The sequence below is a fragment of the Abrus precatorius genome, unplaced genomic scaffold (assembly GCF_003935025.1).
Source record: "Abrus precatorius isolate BTA unplaced genomic scaffold, Abrus_2018 Scaffold10, whole genome shotgun sequence".
NCBI lineage: Eukaryota > Viridiplantae > Streptophyta > Magnoliopsida > Fabales > Fabaceae > Abrus > Abrus precatorius.
In genome coordinates, this window is record NW_020874292.1 from 32,328,211 (window position 1) to 32,352,082 (window position 23,872).

Below are 23,872 nucleotides of genomic sequence, written 5' to 3' on the forward strand. Positions count from 1 at the left end.
ATGAAGTGTTCTACTCTTCATTTTTTGCAGGCATCATGATCTTTAGGATACTTATCCTAGTCATGGCCTACATGGTGACAAATTCAATAGCTCTCTCGGACCAACAGACATACATTGTACACATAGACAAGACCAAGATCAGAGCCTCAATTCATTCTCAAAGTAGCTCAAAACCTTGGTTTGAATCAATCATTGATTTCATTTCTGAAGCTTCAATAGAAAAAGAAGCAGCAGAAGACAAAGAGATTTTGCCCCCTCAGCTCCTTTATGCCTATGAAAAAACCATGTTTGGTTTTGCTGTCCAGCTTTCCAAGAGACAACTTAAATATTTGAACCAAGTTGATGGTTTCCTTTCAGCCATACCTGATGAACTATCAACCCTCCACACAACATACACCCCACATTTCCTTGGCCTAAGGAATGGAAGAGGACTTTGGAGTGCTCCTAACTTGGCCTCAGATGTGATTATTGGAGTCCTTGATTCAGGTATATGGCCTGAACATATCAGTTTCCGAGACTCAGGTTTGTCCCCAGCACCTTCTCATTGGAAAGGTGTTTGTGAACAAGGAACCAAGTTCTCTGCCTCAAATTGTAACAAGAAGCTTATTGGTGCAAGAGCCTATTTCAAGGGGTATGAGAAGTATGCTGGAAAAATCAATGAAACAGTGGATTATCTTTCCCCAAGAGATTCCCAAGGGCATGGAACACACACTGCCTCAACTGCCGCCGGTGATATAGTAAAAAATGCAAGCCTTTTTGGATTGGCTAGAGGTTCAGCCAGTGGAATGAGGTATACCTCAAGAATTGCAGCTTATAAAGTATGCTGGCCTTCTGGTTGTGCTAATTCTGATGTATTAGCTGCAATGGACCAAGCAGTTTCTGATGGGGTTGATGTTTTATCACTCTCTTTAGGGAGTATTCCCAAGCCTTTTTACAATGACAGCATTGCCATAGCTTCATTTGGAGCAATCCAAAAAGGGGTTTTTGTTGCTTGCTCTGCAGGCAATTCAGGCCCCTTTCAATCAACAGTTGGAAATGGTGCTCCATGGATCATGACTGTTGCTGCTAGCTACACCGACAGAAGCTTTCCAACAAAAGTAAAGCTTGGAAATGGAAAAATCTTCAAAGGGTCATCTCTATACCAAGGCAAGAAGACAACCCAATTGCCCCTTGTCTATGGCAAATCAGCAGGCACAGAAAAGGAAGCTCAGTATTGTACAAGAGGCTCACTTGATCCAAAGCTTGTGCATGGAAAAATAGTTGCTTGTGAAAGAGGAATAAATGGTAGAACTGAAAAGGGAGAGGAAGTTAAAATGGCAGGTGGAGAAGGAATGATACTTCTTAACACTGAAAATCAAGGAGAAGAGCTTTTTGCTGACCCTCACATATTGCCAGCCACTTCCTTGGGGGCTTCGGCAAGTAACATTATTAGAAGCTATATTCAATCTGTTAAAAAACCAACAGCTTCAATTTCCTTTATGGGCACAATGTATGGGGACCCTGCACCAGTAATGGCGGCATTTTCTTCTAGAGGACCAAGTATAGTGGGACCAGATGTGATTAAGCCAGATGTGACAGCACCTGGTGTGAACATCTTGGCTTCTTGGCCATCCAGAATTAGCCCAAGCTTGGTCATGAGTGACAAAAGAAGAACACTATTTAACATTCTCTCAGGTACCTCAATGTCTTGCCCTCATGTTAGTGGCATTGCAGCACTGCTTAAATCTTTTCATAAAGATTGGTCACCTTCAGCGATCAAATCTGCTCTTATGACTTCTGCTTACACATTGAACAATAAAGGAGCTCCAATTTTAGACTTGGGCTCAAAGAATTCATCTTTTGCTAACCCCTTTGTATTTGGTTCAGGCCATGTTAACCCTGAGAGTGCTTCTGATCCAGGGTTAGTCTATGATATCACCACTAAAGACTATATAAATTACTTATGCAGCATAAACTATACCTCTTCCCAGGTTGCTTTATTATCAAGAGGTAACTTTAGGTGTTCTAATGAAGCAGTTTTTCAAGCTGGTGACTTGAACTACCCTTCATTTTCTGTTTTATTTGGAGGAAGTGCCTTAAATGCTAGTGTGACATACATGAGGGTAGTCACAAATGTTGGAAAACCGCAAAGTGCTTATGCAGTTAAAATGGAACAGCCAAATGGAGTCTCAGTTACTGTTGAACCAAGGAAATTGAAGTTTAAAAAACTGGGTCAGAAATTGAGCTACAACGTGACATTTTTTGCATTTGGCACAAGAGTTATGGGTACCTCATCATTTGGGTCACTGATTTGGGTGTCTGGGAAATATAAAGTTAGAAGTCCTATAGCAGTAACCTGGCAATAATAAAAATCTTTCTGAAAGGCTAGTATTTGAGAGAAGCAAAGCTTATTTGATGACCCATTACATTATTGTTGAAAGTTATATCATGTGCATAATAAGCTCAATAGTAGCATAAGCATAATTTGTAATTTCTTTTTGCATTATTTATATTGTTTAGAATGATTCATTTATGTTAATTTTCTTTATATCTTATTAATTTATTCAGACTGATTTCATAAATTTTGTAATCATCCTTTAACTTGGCAATCCTATGAAAATTGTCCTCTTTGAAAATATTTTGTTTTAGATTATAAATTGAGTTGGCTAACCTACACTAATCTCTTGTAGGTTCTTTTTCACATGTTTTCTTTTCAGATGTTCGCGGCAATTTCTTAAATAAAAATGTAAAACGAGAGCAATATTCCAGAATCTAGGGAATATTTTAAAACAAAAATTTACTTCATTAAACAGAACAAGGAATTATCCTAAAGTGAGAATCAATCTGTCACATAAGAATCAAATCAAATTAGTCAACTTTATTGACAACAAAATGTAGTAACTTATACTTTAAAGCGACAAATCTCCTATTGTCAAAACCAATTATAGTCATGTATAACCGTCTCATAATTTTTTATAAACTAGTTGTACATTATTTTAATCTCTAAATAATAAATATCAATCCACTTAATCTTTAAATGATGTGGGTGATTTTAATAACTAAAATGATTGATTTTTCTAATAAATAAATAAATTAGAGTCTATTTTCTTCATAATTTTTAAAATTAAATTTAATAAATATTTATAATTTTAAAGATTAAAATCTCCGATTTAGTAATTTTAGCGATAAAAATAATTATTTTTTGATAATTTTAAGTACTAAATTGATAAATATATATAGTTTAAAAAAACTAAAACGTCTAATTTTATAATTTCAAAAATTTCAAACTTTATTTTAATCATTTTAAAGATTAATTTTGTTATAATTTCAGAAAAAAAATATATTTCTCGTTTGTAAAATGGAAGAAAAGCAGAAGCTGTCTCAATATTAAAAATAGTACTTTTATTACATAAAAAAGTTGTCAACAGCTCCGCAAGTTCCTCTGTAAGAACTCGAACTCTTCGAGAAGGTTATGAATTTGTTTCTTTCAGCTGTTTCCGGCCCATGACATCCAATCAGATTCATCCACGTGGAGGAACGACATGGACAACTGGTTGTATCGGTAAAAATACGCAAACTGAAAAGAAAAGGGAAGGTCTTACGTAACGTGTCATGCCGGTATTCCACGTGGACTTTGGTGTACCTCGTCACCTGCTGACTTGGTGTGTTGGGAGGGAGACACTTCTTCTTCTTCTTCGATTTTACTATTTTCCTAATCCCCAGAATCTTCTTCTTCAACGAAGGTAAAAATCTCATCTTTCAGCTAAGTTTCTTCGTTTGATTGAATACCCATTTTAATTATCATAGCAATCTTCCAAATTTTCCATAGTTACTGTTTGATCAATATCAATTATCATCCTTCAGGCTTCAACCACTGCAATTCACTTTCTCTCTTTTTAATTCTCTATCTGCGTGCATTTCTCTTGTATAAATTGAAATCCAATTGGCACGGTTCTTGTTTAATTGATTATGATTTGATGATGCACTCTTCTATGACCCTTTTGTATTGAGAACCAAAATTTGATCATTTTTCTTTGTTAATAATAACACAAAGGTGAGAATTTTGTGTTAAATAAAATGGACAATTATGGGTCATCCTCTCCGTACCGATATCCAAACCCATATATGTACCCTCCCAACCCTCATCCACCATACCCACCTCCAGGTTCAGGTCCTGATCCACAACCACATGTTCCTTATCCATATCCTTACATTTCTTCACATTCATTCAACTATTCCTATCCTCCACCTCCTAGACCTTCCTCACATTCTGGCCCATTGGAGTATTCCTATCCCCCTCCTCTCCCTTTGGACTTTCCCTACCCTCCACCATCTTATACTCATTCCCCATCTTATCCTTATCCCTACCATGTTCCTCCAGGGAATCATGCTTCTCCCAGGCCTTCCCTTTCACACCATGCTAGTTTGCAACATGGATCATCTCAGTACTATTATCAACAAAATGAATCATATTCATCGCCGGAAGGCCGTCCAGATGCCCATTCACGTGCCAATAGCTTCTCTAGTGCCTACTGGCAGGGGAACATAAGCACCCCAGGTGGTGGAGTATCACAGACTAGTGATAACTCCAAGCCATCTCAGGGTTCTGCTTACCCTCCTTTGGATGATCTCATGAGCAATGTTCAGTTGTCTGATGACAAGCCAACTGCACTTGCATCACCATCTGCACCAGCAGTGCAACCACTGACGCATTCCATTTCAGTTCCAAAGTTACAACAGAAGAAGGAGGAGTTTTATGGACATTCCAATAACTCCTTCTCAGGTTGGGGGTCGTCATACCCTGCTCGGGTGGATTCATCTAAACTCTCAGACTTTTCTGGCTCATTTAATGAATCAGTGCATAGTCAGAGTTTGCAGATTGTTCCACTGCAGAATAAAGGGTCCTTGAGAGTTTTGCTCCTACATGGAAATTTAGATATTTGGGTTCATGAAGCCAAAAATCTTCCAAATATGGACATGTTTCACAAAACATTGGGGGATATGTTTGGTAGATTACCTGGTAGTGTGAGCAATAAAATTGAAGGAACTATGAATAGGAAGATTACCAGTGATCCTTATGTATCAATTTCCATATCAAATGCTGTAATTGGGAGGACTTATGTCATTAGCAACTGTGAAAATCCTGTTTGGATGCAACATTTCTATGTTCCTGTTGCACATCATGCGGCTGAAGTGCACTTTGTCGTTAAAGACAGCGATATTGTGGGTTCACAGCTCATTGGTATTGTGGCAATTCCAGTGGAACAAATATACTCAGGGGAAAGAGTTGAAGGAGCCTACCCTATCCTTAATAGTAATGGGAAGCCTTGTAAGCAAGGTGCTGTCCTGAGCCTATCCATTCAGTATATACCAATGGAGAAACTGAGCATTTATCACCAAGGAGTTGGAGCAGGCCCTGAATACATTGGGGTTCCTGCCACATATTTTCCTTTGAGAAAAGGTGGAACTGTTACTCTATATCAAGATGCTCATGTTCCAGATGGCAGCCTTCCCAATGTAATGCTTGACAATGGGATGTATTATGTTAATGGAAAGTGTTGGCATGATATCTTTGATGCCATAAGTCAAGCTCGGCGTTTGATTTATATTACTGGGTGGTCAGTGTGGCACAAAGTTAGGTTAGTCAGGGAGACTGCTGGTTATGCATCAGATTATACCCTGGGTGATCTTCTGAGGTCAAAGTCACAGGAAGGAGTAAGAGTGCTTCTACTTATTTGGGATGATCCTACATCAAGAAGCATTTTGGGTTATAAAACAGTAAGTAATACAACTTTTTCTGTTACATTTCCTTGCATTTCCATACTTGAGAGGGCTGGTAGGATTTGGTTGGCAATTGTCTGCATGTGCAAAACCTTGCCTTATGTTTGTTATCATGAATACACTTTTTATATCTCTTTGGACTTTGTTAATTGTAACTAGTTTTAAAGAATTAGATTTTGGTTTTGATAAACAGAAAGTTAGGACAAGAATTATTGTTTAAGAGATACTTGGTTTTGGGCAAGTGGGCAGCAGAGGTGGGGTACTGATTCCATAGCACATTTTTCTTGGTCCATTAGTTTCATACCTCCTCCTGTTAATGTTTGTTTCTGTCCATCCATTGGCTAATGGTTTCTAAATCAGAGTTGAACATCTTCAAACTTGTTGACATTTGGATGTCTGTACATTTATAACTTTGCCTTGTCATATTTTTAAACTAGGATCCTGTATCTAAAATCTGTCTTGGAAGTCAAACTAACTGACAGTGAACCTGTCGATGCTCTTAGCTAGATGGTAATATACATAATATAAGTGACCTAGCAAATCCATTCTTTCATCCTATGCACTAATACTTTTTTTTGTGTGTGACTGCTGATATTTACTTTATTTCAGGTAAGATTTAGATTCTGGAGTGAATCTTTTTTGTTGCTGTAATCAATATGAATATAATATTTATATTTTCCCTTTAGCTTTAATTTTGAAAAACCCTTGGGACTTTTCAGGATGGTGTCATGGCAACTCATGATGAGGAAACTCGACGATTTTTCAAGCACTCTTCAGTGCATGTGCTTCTTTGTCCTCGCATTGCTGGAAAACGACATAGCTGGATCAAGCAAAAGGTTAGGTTTGACTACCACGTTACTTATTGAAATATTCTTACATTAATTCATGCCCAGCTGTCTACAAATTGTTCTGGAATGTTGTTTCTCATTTATGTCATTCAGTCATTCTTTGAAAGCTTGCATTATTGGGATCTAAACTTATGTAAGATGATTTGCTTTGGCAATTGTGTACATTTAATCCCGCACTTATTACTGCTGATAGTGTAATCCAATTTGGTTACCTACCTAATTTTTTGTGATGACTGCACTGGATATAAGTATTTGATAACACAACTAAATAAATACATATTTCCTCATAAAATAAAATAAAAAATCAACAAGTCTTAATTAAGAGAGTTACATGCTAAGGTAGCCTCATGAATTTCTCTGTCTTCTTATCAGGAAGTTGGAACAATATATACTCATCATCAGAAAACTGTTATTGTGGATGCTGATGCTGGAAGTAACAGAAGAAAAATTATAGCATTTGTTGGTGGACTTGATTTGTGTGATGGCCGATATGATACTCCTCATCATCCACTCTTTAGAACATTGCAGACAGTACATAAGGATGACTACCACAACCCTACTTTTACGGTAATTGTTATTTCAGACTCCCTTGTTGTCCAATCAAGACTAATTAGCTAGAGTTATCCTTCAATATCTTGATATGATAAGCAAGGGATGAATGAAAGCGCATATGTAAAAATATAGCGCTAGAATGTATAAATTCAAGTTTGAAGTTCTAAATGAAGTCAATGCATATGCATGAAATATTTTCTATTTTTCTATAAGGAATATCAAGTCTTTATCCCTAAAGTTGATGTTTGGAAAATAGTGCAGCACACATTGAATTGTGGAATTAGCACCTGCTAGTGATATGATAAGCATATTATTAAAACAATATTTTTATTTAAATCCACCAAGCCTAATTGCATATCTGAAATTTTCCTGCAAAAACCACAATTTATGAAGGAATGTTTTTAGCTATATTTAGAATTTAGACAATTCAAATCATGGTGGACTCTGTCGGTAAGAATTAATATGGTGCAATTTCTAAAGATTATTGTTTGAAATATGTAGACCAATTAATTCGTATGATATGAGAGTAATATCATAACAGGGTAGTGTTGGTGGTTGTCCACGAGAGCCATGGCACGATTTGCATTCTAAAATTGATGGTCCAGCAGCTTATGATGTTTTAACTAACTTTGAGGAGCGCTGGTTAAAAGCTTCAAAACCTCACGGGATTAAAAAGTTGAAGATTTCATATGATGATGCTTTGCTAAGCCTGGAGAGAATTCCGGATGTTATTGGCATCACTGATGCTTCTAGTGTTGGTGATGACAATCCTGAAGTTTGGCATGTTCAGGTAATTACTTATTTAATAATACTCAGCAGGTAATTTGACTTTTCTGGAAGCAATTATTTTCTTTTGTGCTAAAATGAAAAAAAAAATAAAATCTATTCTCTTTGGAATGTAGATATTTCGTTCAATTGATTCAAATTCCGTTAAGAGGTTTCCAAAGGATCCAAAAGATGCAACTAGCAAGGTGAATGAAAGCCTTGTTTCGAATTTTAGTTTTTGGACTTGGTTTAACTCATCAAAATTGTGTTATATGCACTATGAGAATGTTAAATTTTATTGTATTTTACAGAATCTAGTATGTGGAAAGAATGTGCTGATTGACATGAGCATACATACAGCATATGTTAAAGCCATTCGTGCTGCACAGCATTACATTTATATAGAGAATCAATATTTCATCGGATCTTCATATAATTGGAGTCAACATAAAGACCTTGGTATGGAACTCCTCTTGATGCATAACTGTCAGTTAAGTGTGAATGCTTGCATCTGGTACTATCCTGAAGATTTTGTAGAACATAAACTAAGACAGTGTATCAGCTTTGGTATAGAAAAACAATCTTTCAGATGTATGGTATTTTTTTAGTTGTTGGATTTATATACATAATAGGCTTTGGAAGTTACACAAGTATATTATAACCAATAGATCATATGTGTTGATATGTACATTTGTAACTGCTGTTTATTTTACTAATTTCAAGTGGAGGGAGAAATTTTTATGTTTCTGAATGAATATTTTGTACGATAGGCTTTACAAATTATTGGCCGGTGCCTATGATTAGTTTCCTGAAGTAGAGAAAAGTTACAGCAACAATAAAATGCAATAAAATTAGCCCTGATAAAATAAAATAAACAGCCAAATTTACAATTCTACACATTGTTTCATAGTTTCCAGAAAAAACTTATTGAAAAATGAACTATAAGAATGCTCAAGACAAGCTTCTATCAACTGTTATCTTTTCTATGTTCTCTATCATTTACTGGTTGAATCTTGAAAAAATATTGCTAAATGCGATTTACATGCCACAAACTTATTTTGAAAATATTTTTTTATATTAATTTTCATGTTTTGGCAGGTGCTAATAACTTAATCCCAATGGAAATTGCTCTAAAGATTGCTGAGAAGATAAAAGAAAATGAGAGATTTGCAGTGTATATTGTCATTCCAATGTGGCCAGAGGGTGTTCCAACAGGGGCTGCCACACAAAGGATTCTATTTTGGCAGGTATGATTTAATACACTATAAGCAAACATTTAATTTATAAAGGATTTTACTGAACTATTTAATTGGTTGGAATTTGAAATTGTTTACTCTGATGTCAAATTGTGTATCAGCTCTATCTTATCATATTAGATCATCTTCTTATTCTATCCTCCTGTTTCAGGTGCCTGTTATACTGAAAAAGGATTATAATGTATAGTCATGCAAAAGAGAATACCATTGTGACCATCATGATTTTAAAGAACTAGAATAACATCCTTTTTCTTTTTCATTCAATAATTGTGATTTCATCATTCCAAACTGCTGAGGTATAGAGGAAAAAGAAATTGGACTCCCTTAAATTATTCCTAAACTAAGATATCTTTATGGCCTGTCAAATTAGGGGTAGGACTCAACTGTTCAAAACTTGTGGTTGCCTGATGTCAAAGAGAACTTTGTAGCAGCTGCTGCTACTTGGTTATGTCATTGTTAATGTAATATTTTTTTAAAATTGCAGAATAAAACAATGCAAATGATGTATGAGACAATTTACAAGGCTTTGGTTGAGGCAGGACTTGAAGCAGCATTCTCTCCACAGGACTACTTGAACTTTTTCTGTCTCGGCAATAGAGAGCCCATAAATATGTATGATAATGTCACTGTGACCGGAACTCCTCCCCCAGCAAATAGTCCACAAGTATGTTACTCACACACCCTTTCCCAGTTACATTTTTCTGCAACCATATCCATACCACATTTAAACTATGAATCCCACTATGTGAAACAGGAGTCCATATAAAATTCTAGACATCTAGTACTGAATACTGATGTTAGAAATAAATATTGCTTCCAGATAGCTGTCTGATATATTAGCATGTAAACTGCTCCTTGACACTAACATAGTTCTCTAATGCTCTATCCAAGTATCTTAATATTTTTAACTGAATTTCTTGAGAGATATTTTCCTGACAGTCTTTATAGCTTTCTAAATGACATGGAATCTCTATTTAGTGAATGCACTGGTAAAAATTTTGTATGTTGGTGCTCCATTTCCAGGCAGCTAGTCGAAATAGCCGACGCTTCATGATATATGTTCATTCAAAAGGCATGATAGTTGACGATGAATATGTGATATTGGGCTCTGCAAACATCAACCAACGATCAATGGAAGGAACAAGGGACAGTGAGATTGCAATGGGAGCCTACCAACCTCATCATACCTGGGCAAGAAAACATTCTTATCCACATGGACAAGTAAGCCTTTTTAACATTACTGTATGGCTACAAATATTTGTTTACTAAGATATTGCTAATATAATCAATTTCATGTTTCACTTTCGGTAGTCATGTAAAACATCATTAAATATTTAATAGTCGTGTAAAAATATCAAATCAAATTTCTCTCTTTTAAATTTCAATCAAGAGACAAAAAAATAAAGAGGATAACTCACTGCCATAAAAAACACTGCTTAAAATCCAGATGATAACTCCCTGCCATCAGAAATACAACTCTAATCAAAAAAAAAGAAAGGTTTGTCAAGAGATATGTATTCATAACTATGCAATGGTATACTACTATATGTCAATAGTTAAGATTTACAACTGTGTAATTAACTCTTGTTATATTGTACTCAGACTGTATTCTCTTCCTGACAATCCGAGGCATAAGCAATTAAAAAAAAACTTAAATGAACTAAGTTTGATTTTGGTTTGATTTGATTTTTTTAACATATATGTTACTGAATGCATTAACATGTATTATATTGATAATGTGCCATGTAGATCCATGGATATAGGATGTCACTTTGGGCAGAACATACAGGAACAATTGAAGACTGCTACTTGCAACCTGAGAGCCTTCAGTGTGTGCGAAGGGTCAGAGAAATGGGTGAGATGAACTGGAAACAATTTTCAGAAAATGAAGTAACAGAAATGAGAGGGCATCTACTGAAATACCCAGTAGAAGTTGATCGAAAGGGCAAGGTTAGACCCCTTCCAGGCTATGAAGAGTTCCCTGATGTGGGAGGAAAAATAGTTGGATCTTTTCTTGCCATGAAGGAGAATCTAACCATTTGATGAGTTGATCACTTTTTCTTTCAATTCTGCTAGGAACTAGGATAAAATGTATGTAAACTACAAAATAGAAACAATTTTGAAAAGCATGATAGTTGAAGAAACACATACAGTGTATAGTAGTACACACTCAGGTTATTCTTTTTCCTTTTTTAGAGGATTAACATGCATTACAACCTGTCCCACCACATTCTTGATTATCATAGTAGTACACTTATCCTGGGAAAAATTTCCCAAAATCAATCTGGTTTTTGTGCGTATATACTTTACAGGAAGTGGATTTGTTTTGTAATTTACACTGCCAAGGTTTGATATGATAACATCGTTCTCTGCTCTACTTAAAAATCATGATCTTGGTTGATTTTGTTCTCTTATTTTGATTTGGTGATCATGTGTCGTACTCTTATTTAATTTTATTTTGGTAAACCAAAATTCATATCGTGAGTCCAGGGAAGGGGTCGGGACAGGGAAAGGAAAATTAGGCAGCATTGACAGGGAAGGAACACTGCCAATCCGAATATGAATTTTCTTTTGAGCTTCCATTGATAATATAAACAACAGCTTCAATTTGCAAAGAAAAAGTTAATTAATAAAATGAAAATCCCAACCTAAAGTCTAAACAAGCATCATTTTGGTGGTGCAAAATTAGAGACGCAAGTGACAGTTGTAAATTTATGGTCTCTATCCAGGGTCATTGTTTCCGCCACATAAGGTTGTCACCTTAACTTACATAATCAATGGACCTTACACACTTTTAACTGGTCAAGAACTGAACCAAATATGTCCTAAACGCCTGAACCAAAAAAGGTGCATTACTTTTGTTGTTAACCTCCTAAGATTTTTCTGTGCATTTTTCCTAAGACACCATACAAGTAAAAAAGTTGGATACAGCCAAGTTATAGAGATTTTTCATGGGATGTTTACAAGCTTAGCACGTCTAGTTCTCTGATCCACTTCCACTCGGAGACCAAGTGCAGCAATTTCAGGCACATCAGCAGATCCCTGAAGCTCCAATTCAGCAACTACCTTTTGGTTCTCCTCATTGCCCTCCAACATATTCCTCACACACCATATGCCCCATTCTCTCAAGAAACGATTATCTTCATCAGTAACACACTGTTGCAACAGCAATAAAATTCCATTCTTTTGCCGGATTTCATCTTGTGCATGCTTCGTTCTATACACACAATTTCCAATAAGCGCTACTACGTCTCGCCTAAAACCCTTGTAAGGGCATGGTTTTGAGGAACATCTAGCACCATTTTCATTCTCAAATTGTTTGATTCCTTTTCTGATTATTGCTGGAGGTTCAAGGTCCCCAAGCAAAGACAAAAGCAACTCTATGAGGCCAAATGGCAATAGCACATCAACAAAATCCTTTGCATCCTCCTTATTACCTCTTACATTTTGAGCACAAATGTCTCTCAATATGGTTATAGAGTAGCCAAGAACATCAATAGCAGCAGAGCCACTAGGAAGACCAGAGTTTCCTCTAATTGCATGTTCAAGAACCCCAATAGACTTCTTCAATATTCCAAAAACAAACAATGCAACATCATTCGACACAGTAACATCTCTGAGCTGCTCATTCAAGATTTCTGATAGAATTAGCAGAAGAAACGCTTGTTCAGATGAAAACTGATCATCTCTTGACTCGGCAACTTCACCCTCAGGAGTGTCCACAAACCATAATTTAGAAAACAGCACAGGCAATTGAGATTCTTCAAGGCAGATTCTTGAAAGAAGCAATTTTAACCAATCCTCATCAGAACCAGCTGGTTTAGTAGAAGAAACCAAAGTGTTACAGCTTGAAAACTATCATAAGTATACAAGCAATAAGCTGCAAAACTACAAAAACAAAGCAAGCATTATCCCACAAATTGAGGTTCAATAAATGAATAACCCGATGTCATTGTGTGTTGTCAAAAACCAAATAATTAAAAAGACCATTTAAACAAAAGAAAATAATTACAAGGGGGAAAAAAAGGCAAACAAATAATTAATTCAACAAAATCAGGTCCCCAGCTTAAAAACCCTCACAACCCCGAATAACATAATAGAAAAAACAGCAAAGTACACACGCAAATAAATAAATAAAACTAATAACTGACCAGAAGCAGCAGTCCTCACAATTTCTTCAATCACAAGCCAATTATCATCATCACTAGACAACTTGCTAAACCATTCAGGGCGTCCATCACAACATGTATAAATCACCATACACAAAGGGTCACAAATCTCCTTAGAGCCAAGTCTTGCAAGAGAGACAAACCCAAGCAAATATAGCTCTTCCCAAATAGCACGCTGATGCTGTTTCCCAGCCAAAGAAACATTTGCCAGAACCTGCAAACCCCAACGAAGCAACCCATGATCAGGGCCAGAAGAACCAACCTCTGACTTCAAAACACTGGAAACAAGAACCACCCCATTAAGCTCAAGAAACGAACCCTGATTTGCAGGTTCACCAGCACACAAGTTTCTAAGGAGCTTGAAACACAGAGAGAGAACATCATGATGATGATGATGATGATTGTGAGAAGCATGAGTGAGTGAGTGAACTATATTCAACACTGCAGGGAGAACCCTTTTGGAAGCTAAGTCCAAACGCCCAGAATCATATTTTGCATTCTGAATGAGAATCTCTAAGGACTCTTCCAAGGTAGAAGAGTTGGAAACTTGAAAGAGTAACTGAAGGGTATCTTCTAATACGGGGTACTTCAAAAATTGTGCATCACAACCCATTGCTTGATTGAAAGAAAAATGTGAAATTTCAAAATGAAAATTGGATTTTGACGAAGAAGTCGAACACCCCACAATCTAATTGGGTGAGACTGGCAGAAATAGACGCAAAAATGGAAGAAATTGCCGGAGAGGATTGGCGGTTTCTTATTATAATTTTATTTTAAATATTAAAATATAATAAAAGTTCATAATTTAGAAAAAATAAAAGTATTTGTCTGTTTTTTTAATTATGAATTTCACTATCTTTTAATCTTTAAAATGTAAATTAAAAACAAAATTAATAAATAAACCGTTCAATTTTTTTTCATTAATAATTTAACCCTATGTTAATGCAATGAGTTAGTTTTGTAAAATGGATAATATTTAAAAGCTAATTTAAATAAATTTAAATTTAAAATATTTATTTAAAATTAATGTAAAGATAAATTAATATAAATTTAAACTTAAAAATTTATATACAAAAGATAAATTTTAAAATGACCTACAACAAAACTAAATTTCAAGATATCCATTAAAAAAAAGGGGATGAAAATAAATAACTCCACAACAATCTTAGCTAAAAGTGATAAATTTTTATCATAACAAAGATCTTGATTTATTGCAACTATAATATTGACACACTTTCTATTTGATTTGATTTGAAGATATAAAAAAGATCTAAGAAAGCAAGAGTTATTGAACCCTGTCCTTGGCAATTGGAGAAATAATTTATAAACCTTCAAAGTGACTGTAAACACAACTTGCTATTTGTATCTCTGTTCTGAAGGCACAATACATGCAACTGATGAACCTATCTCTTTTCCTCTTTCTAATTGTAAGGTTGCCCCATTCAAATTATCAACAACCAATATATCCTTTACCTTTAGTAGAACTCGGGTAGATATTTCAGATTCCCTACAAATTGCTAATGCTGAGAAAGCAACAGAAAAAGTTAAGGATGATTTTGTGTCGTCTAATTTCGGTACACCTATTGCTACTAATACGTTGTCAAGAGAACTAATGCTCATGAAAACATGTTAGCAGCAGGTTAACCAGTGAGGTTTTCCATACAAAGGTCATTCTCCAATTTCAACTCCCAACTCCAATAGCATCATCATCTGGACTTGGTGTTGTTACTGATCATTTTGAAAACATTTGAAAGTGTTTCTCAGTCTTCAATTGAATCTCCAAAATGATGTTGGTATAATGGTCAGCACAATGCATGCTTTTTCAGAATTACTTGTGCAAACGTGTATGGATGGAGTAGATTCATACAATGAACAAGGTTGTGGTGTGATTATGATCCAGCAAATAATCAATAGTCTGAATATTTTTGCTCGAAAAAAAGTGGCCAACAGATTCCAACCCTTGATTTAACTCCTGCAAATACTCCATCTGATTGGTCATTAGAGCTTTTGTATGGTATGTTTGAATTTATGTCATTTCTTTTCTGCTTAATCTTTATTGTTCTTGAAATTGACAAGCGTATGTCTACATTCAAGGTACTTGAACTTACAAGCATAGAGAGCCTTAATGTTCCACATAAGCTTTATCTGCAAAATGATAATGAGGGGGAAAACAGGGTTATCAAAAAGGTTGGTCAGCATGGACAAAGATTAATAGCATCTAGCAGTGATGAAGACCAGTACACAGGCAATGAAAGTACTCAGGTACCTGAAGTTTTGTCTTAATCAGAATCCAATCAGGTTTTATGTTTTTCAAAATCTGAAAAGAATGTCTGCATTATTGTAGCTGCGGTCATTCGGAAATGTCTTGGGAAAACTCTGGAATTTTACAAACAAATGCATTCAGTTATTGTTTTGGAATTTATGCTTAATTCTGAAGCAGAATGTTGTTATAGGAAATATAAAACTTGTCATTACCTTATGGAATGCTATCAATGTATATAAATTGTTAAATGTTTGGCTTTTGCAACAAAATTACAAACATTTCATTGAGCGAGAAATATTGTTATAGCAATTTAACCTGTGACAATGTCTGGAAATTTTTATTATAATATAAACTTGTAGAAAATCGATACAAGTATATGTTCTTCTAAGACAGTAAAAATAACTGAAATTTTAAAGTTTAAAATTTATACATAGAAAAGATAAATTTAAAAATAATTTATAACAAAATTAATTGCCATGGTATTCATTTAAAGAAAGAGGTCTACGAGTCAGCAAGAATCTTGTATAAATGTGATAAGTCTGACCGTCATAAGAATCCTAATTTATTGCAACTAAGATATTGATCCACTTTGTGATTTTAATTTAATTTGAAGCTATCAGCAAAAACCCAAGAAACTAAGTGTCACTGAACGCTCTCCTTAGCAAGAAGCTATATATAGACCTCCAAGGTGAATAGAATCTCACACGCTTTGACAGTTGCATTTGTTTGAGTTTCGATACTCCTATTACGATTAATGTTTATAAATTGCTTAATGTTTGACTTTTGAAAGTAAATTGCTAAAAAATGTTATACCAATTTGATGTATTATACTTTCTTTAGTTTTTTTACAAGAAATAAAAGAATAAATTATAATAATCAAGAAAAATAATTAAATCTAATATGTTTTTTATAAATATAAATTTTATTCTAAAAATATCTATGATATTAAATAATATAGTTAGTAATTTTTATATTTAATAATATTAATAAAAAAAGAGTATAAAAGAAATTTAACAATTAATGTATCTTGAATTTATCGTTTATTTTTATAATTAAGATTGAGAAAATACTTCATCTTATTTTTTATAAAAAAGACTGGAAGATATAATTTTATTATAATATAATCTTATAGAATATCAGTACAATAAATAAAGTGTAAGTTCTTCTAAGTAAGTGAAAAAAAATCATTTTATCTACGTTGTTCATCATTATCTTATAATGAGATTATTTAGACTTCACGTACTTGTACCAAAGAAAATATTGCATCCTTGGGACTAGTTCTATGACTTCTATCAAGCTCCAAGTTACAATAAGCGCATCTATAGTTCATATTGCATTAACCCTTGATATAATGATAAATAAATTAACATTCATGATTAATTACTTCACATTTATAACACAAGTAACTTGAATAAAAAGCTTAGGGAAGCAAAAATTTGAAGACATTTTTCTAGGTTTAATTCATGACAAGTGTATGCTTAGGTATCCTAAAAAAATTTTATAATTGTTGTACTCAAAAAATTTAGACTAATAAAAAAGAGATATGTGTCAAATTAAAAAAATATTATATATAATTTATTTAAAGTTATATTATTTATTATTATTATTATTATTATTATTATTATTATTATTATTATTATGTATATTTAATTTCTTATTTTATTTATTTATATTTTTTATTTTAAGACTATTTAATAAATAATATAATTTTAAATAAATTATATAATAATTATTTTTAACGTAATATGTGTCTCCTTTTTATTAGTCTTAGATACGGTATCTAAAAATTTTTTTATGTTACCACTTAATTTACCTTATTTTTTTCATTCCTCACATGCAATTTTGATACACTCTGTAATTAATTTGATTATAGTTTCAAAAAAGCAAGACTACTTGAACTCCTTAGCAACGAAGCTATATGTTGACCCTTTTTAAGTGCTATATGGAGACCTTCAACGTGAATGGAATCACACACTTAGACTTTTGAATTTGTTTGAGTTCTGATACTCCTTCTAGAGTACTTCTGTTGGTGTTTAACACTTACAGATTAGTATTACACAGCAAAAAGATGATGAAGAATCGGAACACGCAGGTAGCTTTGTTCACCACATCACGTTTGTCACCGTTGGCCAAACCTTTCACGTTCAACGGTTCCACCTTTCAACCCACTTCAAGTTCTCTTTTTGATCACTACCCTTTTCACCAGTTGTCAAAACAACGTGAATTTGATATTGTGAAGGATTTTTCACTGCCCACTTTCTCACCTCGCATTACTACTGCTTCAGTTGCTGTCACCGGCATGTTTGAGAAAGGTACTTATTTTGTTTAAATGACTAAGGTTTTTATGTTTGAATGTAATGATTGTGTTACACTTTTTTTGTATATCATCCATGTTGACATTGATTATGGTTTTCTTGTCTTGATTCTTGAGGGCAATGTTGATTTATGTATACTTTTTGTTTACTTTTACGTTGATATCTTTTTTTTTAAGTCTTAATCTGATGTTACTTAGAAAATTTTATTTAAAGAAAATAGGATCAATTATTGAGAAAATTGTGGAATATATGTACAGTTAAGCATGCTGCTGATGGGTTGAATCCTTCTCTAGCAGGATCCGATGATGTTTACCCAACAGGCTCTGATACAACTGTGGCAAAAGACACTCCATCAAAATCTAATGGCACAATACTTGCTGCTGATGAATCTATCTCCTTTCCTAGTTCTAATGGTAAATTTGCCCCACTCAAATTGTCAACAATTGATATTTCTTCTGCTAAAAACAGCCCCCAAAATCAGTCTTCTGAGAATATAGGTGAAAGTGACTCTGATGTGGATTCTCCTTGTTGGAAGGGAACCATGACCTTTCCTCGTAGTCCAATAGAAATTTCAGAATTGCCACAAATTGGTAATGTTGAGAAGGCAACAGAAAAACATAACAATTTAAATCCTCTGGCTCCTCATTTCTTTCCTGGTATTAGATACATAAAGGATGATTTTGTGTCTTCCAATTCCTGTGCACCTGTTGTCACTAATATAGTGTCAGGAGAAAACATGCTTGTGAAAACCGTTACGGCTGAATACCCAGTAGAATTGAATAACGGAATTGAGGTTCAGCAATCTGGTAACACCTGTGGAATGGGAAAGGAATTCAATATGTCTAATGATCCAAAAAGTAAAGATTCCAAAGCTATCAAGTCAGTCAGTGAGGTTTTCCCCACTAAGGGTCTTTCTCCAATTTCAGTTCCAACTCCAACAACATCATCATCATCTGGAGTTGGTGTTGTTACTGATCTTTTGAAAACATTTGAAGGTGTTTCGAAGTCATTGATAGAATCTCCAAAACCTGATGTTGGTATAATAGTCAACGCAATGCATGCTCTTTCAGAAGTACTTGTGCAAACGTGTATGGATGGAGTATATTCATACAACGAACAGGGTTATGATGTGATTATGATCCAGCAAATACTCAACAATCTGAATGCTTTTAGCTCGAAAAAATGTGGCCAACAGATTTCAACTCCTTTAAATAATCCATCTTGTAAGGTGTGTTTGAATTTTTCTCTTCTACGTTCTAAGTAATTTATTCGTGCCATTTTTCTTTTCTGCTTAATATTTATTGTTCATGAAACTGATATGTGCATGTCTACATTCAAGGGACTGGAACTGACAAGTATAGAGACCTTTAATGTTCTACATAAGCCTTATCTGCAAAATGATTATGCGGGGGAAAACAGAGTTATCAAAGAGGTTGGTCAGCATGGACGGAGTTCTTTAGCATCTAGCATTGTTGAGGACCAGGACAAAGATAATGAAAGTACTCAGGTAACCTATGTTTTGTTTTAACCAGAATCCAATCAGGTTTTATGGTTTTTCAAACTCAGAAAATAATGTTTGAATTGTTGTAGCTGCAGATCATTAGGAGATGTCTTGGGAAAACGGTGGACTTTGATCAACAAATGCATCCAGAGGCTTTATTGTTTTGGAACTTATGGCTTGATTCTGAAGCAGAACGTTGTTATAGGAAATATAAAACTTACCGCTATCTTATGGAAGCTGGGATGGACGTAACTTGTGCAAATGTTGCAGTATCTCCATTTTCCCAAAGATCTTAGAGCATTTTATCTTTACTTCACTAGCTGATCATAACGCTTTCTGAACAGGATCTAATGTATCTATTTTTTAAGGAATACTATCAATGTAAATAAATTGTTAAAAATGTTCGGCTTTTGCAAGAAAATTATGAAAATGTGATTGAGCGAGAAACATTGTTATAGCAATTTATTATGTAATATTTGTCTCGGGAATTTTATTATAGTATTAACTTGTAGAAGATCGGCACAATAATGAAGTACAACTTCGTCCAAGACAGTATAAAAACTACATATTGTTTTCGTTGTTTGTTATTCTTTGCTGCATTTACAAACTCTTTCACTTGAGTTTTTTTGCATAATGGTTTCAGTGCATCAATTGAATAAAGAGAAGCACAGAAATAAGAAATAACCGCAACACTGAAAAATTAAAATAAGAAAGCCGCCACCAAACTAACTTTATTTTTTCGGAAGGATCTATCTTATTTTTAAGGCAAAAAAATGGTATTTAAAAGCCATATTAAGTTAATCATTTGACACATTAAAAGTTTATTAGGCTTAATTTAAATATAAAAATTAAACTCCGATGTATTTTGAGATTTTGTTTATGTCAGACTTCAATTAAGCATAACCTTGTCCAACAGCACAGTCATTTAAAATTCTTTTGAAAAATTAATGCTAAATAGTGTTAATTCTTGACTTAAATTACTTTTCTTTTTTGTACTATGTCATGATTTTTTATATTAATATAACTAGTTTTGAAATGTATGTTATCAAACACTATTTAGTTTTAATCTCTTACTTTCAAAGGCAAAAAGCATTTTCCAAATGGTTAAACTTTAAAAAGGTCAAATCGATGTAAGAACATTCAAACATAGAAGGGATGATCATGGAAGACAAGCTTAATGATCAACAGATGGAACAAAACAATTTTCTGAGCTTAACAAGCAGGGATTAAATTTAAGTTGCCAATAAATGCTCAGAAAAACTGTATCAATCCCAGCCACCCCAAATGTGTAGTATAAGAGAACATCTTAAAGAATATCCCAATTTGAATTATTGTTCAAGTGTTGCTGCCTTCTTGTTAATCAAAATAGTAGCAACTTTGACTTCTTGAAATTTAAGGTATCTGAAACAAGACACTGTGGAAGCACAAGAACGCACAGAATATCTTCCCAGAATCTTGGAGGGTAGTGAAGCATTCAATTTAATGTTATATTATGATCCTGACATGTAAGTGTATCTTGTTTGAGCTCCAATCGTTAGTTCAACAGCTTTTGCTGCAATAAAACATATATGAAAAAAACAGATCAGACACTCAAAGTAGTCGACCAAGACAGAATAGTGACACGAAATTAAAGCAGAAGAACAACAACAAAGGAAATAAATTAGTATCTAGCATACCAGTAAGAAATCCTATGAAAGGAATTGGTTCCAAAACTTTCTCAGCACTTTCAAGTCTGTGCCTAAAATATTAAAGTCAGGATTTTATTATTCATTTTAACTAGAGGAAGCATATTTCTAGAAAAGGGAGTGAATGGACGAACAAAGTGAGAGAATAAGTAAATCATTGCTACCTGGTATATTTGCTGAAAAAAGGATCTCTCATTAGGTATAGTACAAACAACAGCTTCCTTCTTTTAACCTGAAGCAAAACTATGTCAGTACCAACCTAAAATAATGGATTTAACATCAATGACAATTAAGACAGTTCTAAAAGCAATTTTATCAACCAATACTCAGGTAGAAAACCACAAAGTCCAATGCAGCTTATATCTTTACATTTACATCCCCAAAACGAAATCAAACCTCATCCTTTTCTGGGGCAGAAAGATGTAACATTTGCTCCTTTCCACCAGCCACTGATGTAACTATGGATAGAATACTCATCCCTATGCAGTCAATAGCCAGTGAAAGGAACCAAGGGATCCATGACCGAACACCATATTTTCGAATAAATAAAACATAAATGAGAGGTCTTGTAATAAATAGTGCTTCTCCAACAAAAAACAGCGCCCCGCTAAGACCCTTTTCAGAGAATATGCTGAAGAGTGTTGTTGGCTTCTTTGCTGCCGAAAAAGAAGATGCAGTGGGAAAGTATTAGTTGAATTTCTGATGCATTGTAATCAATCACATTACTGCCAAAAAAATCTTGAAAACATATTGCCTGGAGGCTCCATCATTGCTTGTTGGTGTTGAACACTCTGCAACCACACTGGTGTCGACACAATCCTGGCATTCTCTCCAAATTTACTCAAAGCAGACAATGCTCTTCCTTCCAGATTCCATGGGTCAAGACCGGGATTGTTTTTCATGAAACTGGAGCCTTGATTCCTACCATGATTTAATCCTATTTGATGTTGTGAAGTCAAGCTATTTGAATCTGTCTCATCATTACAAGTCTCCCCACCAGAGAGCAGCATCTTATATCCACTCTTCCGAAACAAAGATAACCGAACCAGTATCCTGAGTCAGGTTTATCAAGATTACAAGAAGCATGGGTCAATGGCCATAGAGATAATGACAAACTGAGGATAGTAGGAAGGGAAATATGCTAAATTACACTACCCTGCTTACTTTGTAGCTTCAGTAACAGCAAGGAAACTCCATTTCTTATCATCGCCATAGTATTGTTGTGCCACAACTTCAACTAATGTTTCCAAATCCTTCAATGCCGATAAGCCTAGTGAATAAGGAAACGAATAAGGCCCAACAGAGCCTCTATCATCTTGGGTAGGGGCTGTATCAATTATATGTTCATTGATAGCCGTGATAATCCCCAGAATGGTCGTCACTGCATAAAATCATAGTATTTTTTTGTTGAAGTTATTACTTTCCACATTGCAGCTACATATAATACGAGAAAACAAGTAGAAGAAAAAAAAAGACATTTAGAAATTGTTCTATTATAAAGAAAATAACTAGAAGGGGAATGCCATGTGACTTTGAAGCATTACAACACTTTGAATCTAGGAAGGTGCAATGTCTTCCAGACATTATTCTTTCTAATTAGCATTTTCAGGATTAACATAAACATATGATAGGAGATAGAAGCATCTACTTTGTGGCAACTCGGTCACAAACTTTCTCTACTTTGAAACTTTTTCTTTCCATTTTGTCACTAAGAACATAGAAATGCTTAAAGTGAGATGAAGTCTAATGTAATTCTGAAACTCCAAAGAAGTAGCCAAAAGTTACCAAAATTTCACAAAACCTGCTTCTGGTCCAATCTCTGAGTCAGAGAATCGTTCAGGAAGAAGCCACGTCAACCCCTGTTCACATTTCCAATCCCTCAATAAGACAATAATTAACCTGACTAACACAGCTCAACAAGCAACAACTCTTGTTTCAACACAAACCCCTCCTTAGACTCATAAACCACAACAACAACAAAAACAACTTCAAAAAACTGAAAAAAAAAAACTATTGAAACTAAATTTTAAAAGGCTACCTGCAGATTTTTAATAATCACCAAGTCAATTGATTTCATATGAACAAGGAATGGGTCAAACTAGTAAAAGAATTCAAAAGATAACACCTAATGCTAATGCTATTATGCCACTGAAATCAAATTATAATTAAACCTATAATAAACCCATTTCCCAATCTGTAAGTCTACATCACATCAAAAACACCCTTTTGTCCCAAAATTTAATTGACATAAAAAATACCACCCAATTAAACATAAAAAGCAACAAAAACATATTCTTTAAAATAGAGATTACATTAGCCAAAGACTCCAAGGAGTGGACAAAGTCTTTGTTCTGCCTGACCCATCTCTTATAAGTGTCCATAGCTTGGGTTACTTCACAAACTACAGAAAATGAACAACAGAGACCAATGCTTCAGGCAACAAAATTAAAACCCCAGACACCACGAAACCTAGTACACGATGGTTGTGGCGAAGATGTTTTTGCTTTTTGCAGTTTCACCAATTTGTGTTGCGAGCATAGTCATAGTAGAAACCAAAAGGGTCAGGAGTTTCTCTCCTAAATGGATCACACCGTGTATAGCCTTAGGTTTGGGACTTCAAAGTTTTGTCAGTTTCATAATTTGCATAATTTTTAAGGTTTTGATAAAAATATTGTTTTTAAATTAAAAGATGAAAACTGTTAAAATAATTTACTAAAATCTAAAGTTATAAATAATTATTTAAAATATAATATGAGAA

The 23,872-nt window shown here is 34.3% G+C and overlaps 4 protein-coding genes and 2 pseudogenes across 10 annotated transcripts; 4 read left to right on the forward strand and 2 right to left on the reverse strand.

The window, feature by feature from the left end:
- On the forward strand, positions 1 to 2,508 carry LOC113853179 (annotated as a pseudogene).
- A 1,117-nt stretch (positions 2,509 to 3,625) lies between these two features.
- Positions 3,626 to 11,593, forward strand: LOC113853323 (phospholipase D gamma 1-like). 5 transcript variants are annotated; one of them, XM_027483922.1, is made up of 11 exons: positions 3,730 to 4,923; positions 5,041 to 5,757; positions 6,480 to 6,596; positions 6,981 to 7,175; positions 7,702 to 7,950; positions 8,063 to 8,131; positions 8,237 to 8,384; positions 9,024 to 9,172; positions 9,666 to 9,845; positions 10,205 to 10,402; positions 10,931 to 11,552. In XM_027483922.1, the coding sequence occupies exons 1-11, from the start codon at positions 4,057 to 4,059 to the stop codon at positions 11,222 to 11,224; spliced, it is 3,183 nt and encodes a 1,060-aa protein (XP_027339723.1). In that variant the 5' UTR covers positions 3,730 to 4,056; the 3' UTR covers positions 11,225 to 11,552. The 5 variants fall into 5 exon arrangements, with proteins under 5 accessions (XP_027339719.1, XP_027339723.1, XP_027339722.1 ...); XM_027483921.1 differs by having other exon boundaries at positions 3,730 to 5,317; positions 5,393 to 5,757; positions 9,666 to 9,849; positions 10,209 to 10,402; positions 10,931 to 11,456; XM_027483918.1 differs by having other exon boundaries at positions 3,626 to 5,757; positions 10,931 to 11,593.
- Positions 11,594 to 12,028: 435 nt separating this feature from the next.
- On the reverse strand, positions 12,029 to 13,963 carry LOC113852306 (ataxin-10-like). Its single transcript, XM_027482540.1, has 2 exons — positions 13,333 to 13,963; positions 12,029 to 12,996 (listed from the first exon to the last, which is right to left on the reverse strand). The coding sequence occupies exons 1-2, from the start codon at positions 13,961 to 13,963 to the stop codon at positions 12,131 to 12,133; spliced, it is 1,497 nt and encodes a 498-aa protein (XP_027338341.1). The 3' UTR covers positions 12,029 to 12,130.
- A 1,233-nt stretch (positions 13,964 to 15,196) lies between these two features.
- On the forward strand, positions 15,197 to 15,852 carry LOC113852307 (annotated as a pseudogene).
- A 1,748-nt stretch (positions 15,853 to 17,600) lies between these two features.
- On the forward strand, positions 17,601 to 19,776 carry LOC113853324. The gene is made up of 4 exons (XM_027483923.1): positions 17,601 to 17,925; positions 18,225 to 19,156; positions 19,268 to 19,435; positions 19,519 to 19,776. Exons 1-4 carry the CDS (start codon positions 17,682 to 17,684, stop codon positions 19,723 to 19,725), a joined length of 1,551 nt encoding a protein of 516 aa, XP_027339724.1. The 5' UTR covers positions 17,601 to 17,681; the 3' UTR covers positions 19,726 to 19,776.
- Positions 19,777 to 20,657: 881 nt separating this feature from the next.
- On the reverse strand, positions 20,658 to 23,777 carry LOC113853325 (peroxisome biogenesis protein 16-like). Of its 3 annotated transcripts, none has more exons than XM_027483926.1 (9): positions 23,427 to 23,510; positions 22,916 to 22,973; positions 22,763 to 22,822; positions 22,279 to 22,495; positions 21,869 to 22,167; positions 21,511 to 21,770; positions 21,279 to 21,346; positions 21,106 to 21,167; positions 20,658 to 20,981 (listed from the first exon to the last, which is right to left on the reverse strand). In XM_027483926.1, coding segments are annotated over exons 3-9 (969 nt in total). In that variant the 5' UTR covers positions 22,764 to 22,822; positions 22,916 to 22,973; positions 23,427 to 23,510; the 3' UTR covers positions 20,658 to 20,919. The 3 variants fall into 3 exon arrangements, with proteins under 3 accessions (XP_027339727.1, XP_027339726.1, XP_027339725.1); XM_027483925.1 differs by having other exon boundaries at positions 22,731 to 22,822; XM_027483924.1 differs by lacking the exon at positions 22,763 to 22,822 and having other exon boundaries at positions 23,427 to 23,777.
- Between the last annotated feature and the right edge of the window lie 95 nt (positions 23,778 to 23,872).